General features: G+C 38.4%; 1 protein-coding gene across 6 annotated transcripts in view; it reads left to right on the plus strand.

Annotated features, from left to right (window-relative positions):
* MTRF1 (mitochondrial translation release factor 1) overlaps nt 1-12,053 on the plus strand; it is a 63,732-nt gene extending 51,679 nt beyond the window's left edge. For all 6 annotated transcript variants that reach the window (XM_049647011.1, XM_049647012.1, XM_049647010.1 and 3 more), the window contains 3 exons: nt 3,366-3,502; nt 6,935-7,033; nt 11,682-12,053. In XM_049647011.1, coding sequence (XP_049502968.1) covers nt 3,366-3,502; nt 6,935-7,033; nt 11,682-11,795 — 350 coding nt within the window. In that variant the 3' untranslated portion in view covers nt 11,796-12,053. The remainder of the gene's footprint in view (nt 1-3,365; nt 3,503-6,934; nt 7,034-11,681) is intronic.

Genomic DNA, 12,053 nt, shown 5'->3' on the forward strand with positions numbered 1-12,053 from the left:
TGCTTTAAAGCAAGCTTTTTGGTTTTTTATCAGTTAGTGAGTGAAAGTGGGCCTCAGTAATTCTTACACTATATTCCTTCATCATTGTAGATTATGGATAATACCTAATTCTTCCAAATCAGATTTAAGTTTTTACATCAATTTGCATTTAAAAAAATTTTTTTATGTATATTCATTTTTGAGGGAGGGAGAGAGAGAGAGAGAGAGAACACAAGTTGGGGAGGGGCTGAGAAAGAGGGAGACACAGAATCCAAAGTAAGCTCCAGGCTCCGAGCTGTCAGCACAGAGCCCGATGCGGGGCCTGAACCCACGAACTGCAAGTTCGTGACCTGAGCCAAAGTCGGATGTTTATCTAACTGAGCCACCCAGGTGCCCCTTCATCATTTTGCATTTTAAGATTACAGGGTTTTTATTTAACCTTTGATTATATATAATTTCATCTAATGTAAGAACCCAATGATTAAGACATCATGATTTTGTTACTATGAACATAGAAAACACTACCAATTAAGCAATGATATGTCAATGAATGTAAGATGCACTTTAATTTCAGAGATGTTAATTTTTTAATGGGCTATTTTAGAATGAAATATGGTATATTTGTTCTCATTTATAATTAAAAATCCTAAATAACAAATGTAGTTATTTAGCAAACACACATTTAATACCTACTTGGTACCATTGCTACTTGGAATTTTGGAACCTTTTTTAGAGTATTAAAACAATACTGAGAAAAGTTTTAAATTTAATTATTTTTATTTTAGAAAGAGAGAAAGAGACAGCACAAGTGGGTGAGGGGGCAGAGAGAGAGAAAGAGAGAATCTTAAGCAGACTCCATGCTCGGCATGGAGCCTGACATGGGGCTCGATCCCACAACCCTGGGATCATGACCTGAGCAGAAATCAAGAGTCAGGCACTCAACCAACTGAGCCACCCAGCTGCCCCTAAAAGTTATTTTTTTCCAAAGCACTTTTACAGTTTTTTAATCATCCTAGTACCTTATTCAACAACTCTTCTATTATTCAGCATAGTTCCCCCGGACCCAGGTCCTCTCTTCCTAAGGGAGTACTTGTGATTAAATTCTGGTCTTTAGAAAGTGTATTAAAATATAAGATCAAGTGATTTCCTTGGGAATCACTGAGCTGCTAAGTAAGAGTTTTAAGCTCAAAGTTCTGATCTGAGCCACTGGATGGGAATAGTATCGATGTTTAGGTAGAACTTACTGCCGGTCAGCTGAGAAGAAGAATTTGAAGGAAAGCTTATGAGCGTCTAGCCATCTTGAAATAAATATTTTCATATCCTTTTAGATGGTGAAAAAAGGATACCAGATTCAGGACAGCTGCAGGAAAGTGCCCCAGCCCAAACACAGGGCTGCATGTGACTGTACAGCAGTCAAGAATAAACTAATAGAGGTGAAACCTAGGTATCCTAGTAAAAGTATTTAGCAGCTGTAGATTGTAGCTTATTTAGACAGGGCAAAAACACAATTTAGAGAGTTAAATTTGGGGGGTTTTTGGAGGGTAGAATTTTACAGAAAATTTTTAAGTCTCCAGCAAAATAGTTACTTACGACTGTATCAGTTTAGCTGGCCTAAGCTAATATGGATTTTGGGTTTTGTGGCTCACCTCTAAGGTACTTGAGAGCAGGATCAGACCTAGACCTTCAGAATGGTAGCTGCAAAGTTAAGAACAGCACAGCCTGAAGTATCAAGGGTCATTATTTCACGTCGAGATTCAGGCTAGTAACTGGGCTACACAACAGGCAAAACCCACCCAAATCCAGAAGGTGGCTAACCAAAACATGTATGATCAGATGTGGGATTAGCTGATTTTAGAACCAGGACAACTGAGAAACATTCACTATGAACTCTTCCTTATAAAGAGTTTTATAAATAGTTTCTTCTCATTAGTTTCTATAAACAATTGACCCTTGAACAACATGGAACAACATGGAAATTAGGAATGCAACCCCTTGTTGCCAAAAATACACCTATAAATTTGACTCCCCCAAAACTTAATAGCCTACTGTTGACCAGAAACCTTACTGAAAAAATAAACACATACTTTGTGTTGTATGTATTAAATACTGCATCCTTATACTAAAGTAAGCTAGCGAAAAGAAAATGTTACTAAGAAAATCATAAAGAAGAGAAAATATGTTTACAGTACTGTACCGTAAAAAAATAAATCTATGTATATACGTGGACTTGGGCAGGTTCAAACTTTGTTCAAGAGGCAACTGTATCAAGTCATTTTTTTTCTTTTCAACTTATGTTTTTAATTCCAGTATAATTAATTTAAAGTGTTATTATATTCATTTGAAGTATATAATGTAGTAGTTTAACAATTTTATACATTACTCAATGCTCATCACAATATGTGTATTCTTAATCCCCTTCACCTCTTTCACTCATCCCCTCACCTACTTCCGCCTGGTAACCACCATTTTGTTCTATATATTTAAGAGTCTATTTTTTTGTGTGTCTCTTATTTCCTTTGTTTGTTTGGTTTGTTAAATTCCACATATGAACGATATCATGTGGTATTTGTCTTTCTCTGACTGGCAGTTCACTTACCGTTTGTACCCTCTAGATCCATGTTGTTGCAAATGGCAAGATTTCGTTCTTTTTCTTAATTCTTTTTTATGGCTGAGTAATAGTCCATCACACACACACACACACACACACACACACACACACACACTTATAAATGAATATACACCAGCACTCCCCACATCTTCTTTATCCATTCATCTATTGACAGACATTTGGGTTGTATAAAGTCATTTTTAAAACATCAGCTCTGTGTGTATTTGTGGCTTAACGGGGAAAAGCTGAGTGCTCTTTGACTAAAACAGAATGGAGCAGCACTGCATGGGGGTAGCAGCAGTTCACTCTGTCGGGCTGTTGTGTGAATGAGCTGGGAGGGAGAGGCAGAGCTGTGGGATGCAGATGCTACTGCTTCCACTCTTCTCATCTGAAGTATCTCATTCAGATATCTGAATCTAAATGGCCATCTGCTGCTGGTTTCTAAAGTGTGCTAATCTGAAATATTCCTGAGCTCAGGGCACCTGGGTGGCTCAGTCAGTTGAGCATCCAACTCGATTTCGGCTCAGGTCATGATCCCAGGGTCATGGGATCAAGTCCCACATCAGGCTCCGTGCTGAGCATGGAGCCTGCTTACGATTCTCTCCCCTCCACCTCCACTCCCCTGTTTATGGTCTCCCTCCCTCCCTCTCTTTCTCTCTCTCTCTGTCTAAAATAAAAATATATTTTTTCCAGTTTTATTGAGATATAATTGACATCTCAGGTCTATCTTAATTTGGCTTCTGGATGCTACAGTTTACCTCTGATTCTTGTTTTCCAGGGCTTGTAGTAGAATGCCAACAAGAACGGTCACAGATAAAAAATAAAGAGATAGCTTTGCGTGTGTTGAGAGCTAGACTCTACCAGCAGATTATTGAGAAAGACAAATGTCAGCAACAAAGTACTAGAAAACTGCAGGTAAGATTTATTTGGTATAATGATACCTCTGCACAAAAAGTCATCATCGTATGTAGAAAATACAGCGTTTGTTCTTGATCAAATGGGAATATCTGATAGCATAGAGAAACTTGCTTATTTGTAAATAAACAATAATTTTATTGCATATGGACTGGCAGGTTAGCGCTAAATTTGGATGTGTCAGTTTACAAATGAATAGATGAGAGAGGCGCCTAGGTGGCTCAGTCAGTTAAGCGTCCGACTTCGGCCCAGGTCATGATCTCACAGTTCGTGGGTTCAAGTCCCACGTCGGGCTCTGTGCTGACAGCTCAGAACCTGGAACCTGCTTCAGATTCTGTGTCTCCCTCTCTCTGTGTCCCTCCCTAGCTTTCTCTCTCTCTCTCTCTCTCTCTCTCTGAAAAATAAATAAAACATTTAAAAAAAAAATGAATAGATATGCGTAAACTCCGAATTATTTCCCAGTTGTTTCCCTCCAGTGTTTGTATCGTGACTATCTTGAGAGGAGATTAGGTTAAAAGATAAAAAAGTTCTCTGGAAATTAGGATAGTTGCAGATTTTTAAATTTAAAAACCTATGCTTTTTTAAAAACTCTGTGGGATCAAAAGTAAATGTCACTGCAAAAAACCTATAATGGTGATTGCTACTGATGGGATGTGGGGTGGGGGTAGAAGAGAGATTTATTGGCCACTATATATACCTTTTGTACTTTCTGAATTTTGTACCATATAGATGTATGATATTTATTCAAATATGTAGATGAAGGTTAAACAAAATGAGTGTCATTGATATAAGTAAACAAATTATTGTGGGATTTTAAATCCTAAAAAAGGTTAAGTTTGTCTTTGAGAGAGGTTGGAAGAGAAAGTGTGCTTTGTATTGTTTGTGGATAGGTATGCTACCCTAACTTGGGAAGGATAATGAATCATATAAACTTTAAACATTATTCTTTTTACCTGGTCTCTTCACACTTTTGTCCTTCTGGCTTTCCTTATGCACATTCTAACTTCCAACTAGTAAAAGTGATGGGATAAATGGGAGAATAATCCTCTGTTTGTGGGAATCCTAGACTGTGGTTCAGGATCAGTATATACATTTGCAGATAGGAATGCTCATTAACAAACCATTGCTTCTTGGCAAGTAAGTGATAATGTAAACACGATGAATTTTGTGACATTTGGATTAATAAAAGACATTGGGATTTACTTGCTATTTGGCATTTCAGTACCAAATGTTCACACAGTAATTTTTAAAATGAGTATTTAATATTGGTCTGATACAAATAGAGTGTGTGTGTGTGTGTGTGTGTGTGTGTGTGTCTTCAGAAATTTCTGGCTTCAGGCAGCAGAAAAGGCCTCCCAATTAACTTGTCCACCTGTGTGAATTTTTTAGTAGGTATTTCTAACACTTAGAGAAGTTTTTGCTTCAGCTAATATATACAGTAGCTTTTATATGGAAGGCATTATATCAGGTTCTCAACTCTGGCTCCATTTATCACCTAAAGAGCTTTGTAGATCCCTCAGCCCCCCGCCCCCCACCAAGAGTCTGACATAATTGATTTGGGTGGGATCCTGGGCATTAATATGGTGATAGTAGTTTCCATACCTGGCTGGTTGTAGAATGGATGGCCTAGGGAATATTCTAAATCTACATAATCCATGATTCAGTATATCTGAGGTTGGGCTTTAGCATCTTTAATTTTTAAAAATTCTCCTGATGGTCAGCCATATTTAATTTAGTTCCATATCATTTGCCTAAGGGGTTAAGAAAATAAGTTATAGGGGCACCTGGGTGGTTCATTTGGTCCAACTTTGGCTCAGGTCATGATCTCACGGTTTGTAGGTTAGAGCCCCACATCAGGCTCTGTGCTGACACCTCAGCCTGGAGCCTGCTTGAGATTCTGTGCCTCCCTCTCTCTCTGTCCCTTCCCTGCTCACGCTGTCTCTCTCTCAAAAATAAATAAACTTTTTTTGAAAAAAAAGTTATAGAAATGTATTTTTTTAGTCTTAAAAAGTGGAAGTGTGTGAGAGGGGGTATTGTGTTGGGGAGGTATTGGAGGTGAGATTAAGAAGAATACAAATAACCATGGGGTACCTGACCTGCAGCGGCCCAGTCGGTTAAGCGTCCGACTTTGGCTCAGGTCATGATCTCACAGTTCGTGGGTTCGAGTCTGGCAGGCTCTGTGCCGACAGCTCAGAGCCTGGAGCCTGCTTCAGATTCTGTGTCTCCTCTCTCTCTCTGCCCCTCCCCCATTTGCACTCTCTCTCAAAAATAGACAAACATTAAACAAAAATATAACCATAACGTAAGGCAAACTTTAGTGTGTTGTGGAGAAGATTCCAAGTGTAAGGAGTTTCAAAGGAGAAAGTTAACCTATTTCAGTCGTTGCTAGCTGGAAAGGTGGGGATGATAGAGTGTTTGGGAAGGGCATCCCTTGAGATGATGTTTTAGCTGAGTTGACAGAAATGCACATAATTTTGATATGGTTTAATAAGTGGCATTATAGTGGGTCACATAGTTTTAAGAAATGATGTTGGGAAGGTTGGCCACATTATGAGGTACCTTGAATGATGAATTGAGTTGTGTCTGCTTCGTAGACAAGAAGAAACCGAAGAAGAAAACTTATCAGAAAACTGTTTTAAGCAGGCTAAGCAGGGCAACACAATGTAAGCAGAGAAATGGAAGAGGAATCAGGTGATTTTTACAGGAATGAAGGTGAAAATAACAAGCCCTTGAATGATAGAAATGGAAAGGGCAGGATGTAACAGGTGACCCATGAAACCATTGGGAATGGGCAGGTAGAGAATACGATGAATTGAAGAGGGATTCTCCCCTGGTGTCTGTGTCAAGCTCCCGTGAAATGTGAGCTAAGTTGCGGGATGTCAGAGTTTCCCACTTGGAGCCAAGGGCATGTGGTGGTGTTATTTATAGGACAGGAGGAAGAACTGATTGGGATGCAAAGATAATTTGGTTTTATTTTTTATTTGTTTTTTTTAATGTTTATTTATTTTTTGAGAGAGAGAGAGAGAGAGAGAGAGAGAGAGAGAGAGACAAAGCAGGCTCCAGGCTCTGAGCTGTCAGCACAGAGCCCGATGCGGGGCTCGAACTCACAAGCTGTGAGCTCATGACCTGAGCCGAAGTCAAACACCCAACCGACCAAGCCACCCAGGCGCCCCAAAGATAATTTGGTTTTAAATATTTGAAGTTTAAAGTACCAAAGAGACGTTCATTCTTATTCCATAACTAAGCTTTACAAACCTGTAGTCTTAAACAGTAAGTTTTGCCCATTCTTGTTCCTTGTTTGTCACTTTGTATATATGACTTTTAGAAAAAATTGAAACTGTTGTAATAGAAAAGTCATTTACAAGTATGTTGCCATTATAATAAAGGTAATTATAAATTTAAAATATGAATTGCCTTTTTGTTATGACACAGGTGGGAACAAGAGCCCAGTCAGAGAGAATTCGGACATATAATTTCACCCAGGATAGAGTCACTGACCACAGGATAGCATATGAAGTTCGTGATATTAAGGTACTATTACTGAATATGCTTTATGTACTTTGCTTTTCAAAGAAAGTATACTCAAATTCTAGAGAGTTATGTCTAAAATCTTACTAAGTAATTTAAAATCATTAAGCCAGTTTAAGATAGTACCCTAAAATTTGCAGATACTTGTATTAGTTTCATGGTAAAAAATGTGGTCTTTATACCAGTTTCAAACAATTCTCTTTGAACTCCAGATTCTTTGCTATGCAATCACAGTGTACTAAGGTATATTCAATATGCATGTATACACTGTATCAGTTTCCTGTTGCTGTGTAACAAATTACCCCAAATATGGTGTTTTAAAATGTTATCTTAATAGTTATATAGGTTAAAAATCTGGACACAACAGAGATGAGTTCAGAGCTCTCAGGTCCAGTTGCTTGCTCGGTGGCCCTTCCATATGCCCAATCCCACTTTGAATCTTTTGCAGGAATGGCGCAGGCCTTTTTAAGGGCTCATCTGCTTAGGTCAGGCCCATGCCAGTGATACTCTTTTTGAATGACTCAACGTCAACTGATTAGTCACCTAATCACTGGAGTGATATTCTGTCATATTCACAGCTTCTGCCTTGACATAAGGGAGGGACTTCTGCAAGCCCTCCACCAGGGGGCGTCCTAGAGTTCTGCTTACCACGATGTATTATTGTTCATTAGATTCAGGAGTTATAATTATGCTGTTGGGGAAAGACCCTCTCATCATGGTTTGAACATTAACCTAACTAAATCCCATTTGGCCGGATCACTGACATAAATCGTTAATGATGAAGCACAGGAAGATTCCCCTTTTGCTTCCATTGAAGGGGAAAACGAAGTGGTTCTCATAAAGGACTGTGTACAAAAGGCAAGGGATGGAAAGTTCTGATCTTTTTCCTTGATGCCATGTGATACATAAGGCTTCTTTCATTTTATTCTGTCCCATTCTATACTCAAAATTAAAGTCCTCATTTTACAAGGGGAAATGTCTGTGTTTTCAAAATATTTAGAAATTTCTGTGTATCTTATGCCACTTCCTCTGTCTTCTCAGCAATTTAATACTGTCTTAAATAGGAACATAATAGCCTTGTCAAAAAGGAGAAAATATTTGCTCACTTCCCTTTCCTCAGGAAACACACAGCAATAACCAAATATGTTTGGCCATATTGTTGTAATTACGCCATACTCTTTCATTTGTTTTCTGGTAGTGGTGATGGTTTTTCCTGAGACAGCTGCATTCTTATGACCAGTAATATTTTTTAGAATAGCCCTTAGGTCCTCAGTTGGTATTCAGTATTGAAACAGGCAAATTAAGTAGCTTTTATAGTTATAAAATACCTGGCTTTGGCCTGGTTATAATAACCAACATGTTATTACTGACGAAACTTGCATGCCAGACTCCGAAATGTAAGGGAAATTATATTTGCGTGCTCTCATTATGACTAACCCACCTATTGGAAAGAAAGAAAACATCCCATATTGGTGAAAGGAGGAAATTTGGAAATGTCATGAAAAAAATGTAGTAAAACATCAAAATTTATATGAAGGACAGTAAAGAGACAAGTAGAAGTGAATAATTTAGGAACTGTAAGAGTTGTAGATGAGGCAGGAAAAGTGATTGAGGGCCTTAATCCGAGGGCAGTAGCCCCAGGACAGAAAGGAAGGCGTGGAGGGGAAAGAAAGTGGATGTCTGTGGGACTTAGCTCAGCTAAGCTCAGCTCTGCTCCTTTATTTTAGAGCCTGACCTCCTTCCATTTACATAGTTCTTGATGAAACTGTTCTGCTCTTACACGATTGAAGACAATAATTGGTTTGTTTGGGGAGGAAATCCGAACAAGCCCCCACCAATGAGTTCCTTCCTAGCATTTTTAAACGGGAGACAAAGAGGGTTAGTCTCTCTCTTGGCTAAAGCTGAAATACGTAAGATTTACAAGAGGCTAGAAGCCACATTTCCAAACCATGAGGAGAAGGCAGTGTTCAGTAAGAGATGAAGCTGATGAATTGAAAGGAGCAAAAATAGAACTGGATGGAAAGAATCTTGATGATATTAATCCCCACATTCATTTATTCGTAGGCTGCATTCCCAGGGTGGTGGCACCAGCCTTTACATTCCTATCCTTGGGTTCTGTGAGATCACCTCATATTCTTAGTGTGAGTTCTCGTGTAGGTGATTTTGTTTTTATTTTCATTCATCTAGATAAGAAGCACAGACTACCCTATAATATATTGTTTTATGTTTCTATTGTTTCTCAAAGTCCTTGTGCAAATTCCTGAACATCAACCTATCTCCTGCCCTGTATTTCCCTTAAACTGAAAATTTGCCCTTGCCCTGAATACTTTGTTTTCATGCCTTTCTTCATCCTCCTTTTGACTGAAATGCTCTGCTCTCTATTTAGAGAGAAATGCTCTGCTCTCTATTTAGAGAAATACTATTATCTTTTTAAGATCTAATGCAAATTTTTTCTTCCTGCCTAAACTCTTCCCTGATGCCACCTTCTTTTTTTTCTTTTTTAATGCTTATTAATTTTTGAGAGAGAGACAGAGAGTGAACAGGGGAGGAGCAGAGAGAGAGGGAGACACAGAATGTGAAGCAGGCTCCAGGCCCTGAGCTGTCAGCACAGAGCCCGACATGGGGCTCGAACTCACAAGCTGTGAGATCATGACCTGAGCTGAAGTCAGACGCTTAACTGACTGAGCCACCCAGGCGCCCTGCCACCTTCTTTTAAAATTAACCTTACAACCCTCAGTTGCTTCCTTGATTTCTTGCTCTGATTGTGGTGCCTCACTCTGTCACTAGATTATGAGCTTCTGAAGGTTAGGAACCACAAGTCATTCACCCTTGTTCTATCTCTAGCACTCTGGTTAATCCAATTGAACTCTACGTGTGATGTGATTATCATTTAAGAGGGATGATCCTTTTGATACAATTTCCAAATGATGAAATCACCTTGGCAATACCATGATCATTTGAGTTCTGGGCCTGCTAATTTTATAAGCAGTTTCCATATTATGCTCAAAATGGTTTAAATCTTAATTTAAAAGCTTATCATAGTGCTTTTGCTTTACTTTTAAAGTTTAATTGAGGTTTTAATATATGCTGGTGTTTTGTGGAATGCAAAGATAGGAAGGCATCGTTCCCCCTATAGTTTAATAGGAGAGATAAATGTATACGCTTAACCTAAAATTCAACTTTAAGATCATTCAAGAAAGACCAAAATAAGATTAGTTCATACCTACATCAAAACTTTAAATGTTCTGTGTTCCGGATGCTGACATTGAAATGGTTCCATTAGGCCAATGTCTAGATTTTGAACATTTCTAAAATATAGGACTCTGCTAATTCACTGTTCCCAACAACTCTATTACACAGAACTTCTGTAGCACAGGAAAGGTACTTTGTCATTATTTTAGTGACTTGTAGAGATGAACTGTAGGGAAGACTACAAGGAAGTCTAACTGAACAGTTTTCACCCAATAGACATATTTTGAGGTAAACATAAGAGCATTTATTTTTCTGAACTTTTTATTTAGAAACTTCAAGTATACTTTGAAGGCTGGTTCAAGGGGCACATGGGTGGCTCAGTTGGTTAGGTGTCCAACCCCGGCTCTGGTCATAGCTATGGGTTTGAGCCCAGTGTCACAGCTCAGAGCCTGAAGCCTGCTTCTGTCTCTCTTTGCCCCTTCCGCATGCATGCACTCTCTCTCTCTCTCTTCCCCCTCCTCTCAAAAATAAACATTAAAAAAAGAATCAGTACACACGCTGTACCTAGATGCAACAGTTGTTAACATTTGCTGCCTTTGCCTTCTCTTCCTCCTCCACCTCCTGTGTTGCTGGTGAACCATTTGAAAGCAAGTTGCAGACCTCAAGACGTTTGTCCCCTAAATATTTTGGTATAAATATTTTTTTGGTTGCACAGGACTTCTACATTTTAAAACCACATTTCCAATTTAAGAAAAAACAGAACTAGTAGAAGCCACTTATGGATTAAATACAATCTAAATTCGAGGGTTGGCATGAGAAGTTTGAGCTTGAAATGGTCCTGGGAGGTCCAGAGGACTTGGCAAGCCTGAGAAGGGCAAGGAGGGGCTGTGCATGTTAATGTGGCAGCAAGGTGCCTGGGGCATTGATGGAGGCATTTCAGTCTTTCTTGCCCTTGGGAAATAATGTGTTATGAATGAAAAGGGTGGAATTTTCAGGGCAAGAGTAAAAAGCCTTATCTTTTCTGGGGAACAAAAGAAGGCAAACATCCTCCCAAAGATGGTTTGAGACCTAGAACCCTGTTAGGAAAGTCAAGCAAAGGAATTTTAAAGAGAGAGGTGGTAAATTTCAAGTCTATTCAGATCTCCTTTGTTTTGGTGTCTCCAGAGTTGGAAAGATCCAACTTCTAGAAGATTGATTTTTAAATAAAATGCTAATGGAAACAAAGAAAGAGTAGAATTCCATTTACTCTTTTGGATTCACTTTTTACATAAAAAGCCAATATAACAGGATCCTCCCAAGTTAGCAATTGTGTTCATTATGTTGTAGAACCACTTCAGTAATCCATTGTTGCTATTAAATATGGACTGTAAAGAAACAAAGTAAATATACATCTGATTCTTTGCTTTGTTTCTCTTATTTCTACTAATCAGGTTTTTATAATAACTGTCTCTTTTACCAGGAATTTTTATGTGGAGAGAAGCATCTGGATCAGCTAATTCAAAGACTACTTCATTCAGCAGACGAAGAAGCCATTACTGAATTTTTGGATGAAAACCTTAAATCAGCAAAATAAATGCTGATTTATTATATATTCTTCTATAAATGAAACAGACCTATCTCAAGAAGCAGCTGTTCATAAAGTGCAGCTAAACACAGTACGTACAAATATATTTTTTAATGAATTAAGTCACATTTCTTGACCTAAGAATTTATAAAATACAGTCCCAACTCTTCAAGCAGAAAACAAGCATGCAATGAACATTGCAAAAAACAAAAAAATAAGCATGTATTTTTGAAAAGAGAAATAAAGTATTGGGAATTGATTATGTAA

The sequence above is a fragment of the Panthera uncia genome, assembly GCF_023721935.1.
Source record: "Panthera uncia isolate 11264 chromosome A1 unlocalized genomic scaffold, Puncia_PCG_1.0 HiC_scaffold_16, whole genome shotgun sequence".
In the NCBI taxonomy this organism is placed as follows: Eukaryota; Metazoa; Chordata; class Mammalia; order Carnivora; family Felidae; genus Panthera; species Panthera uncia.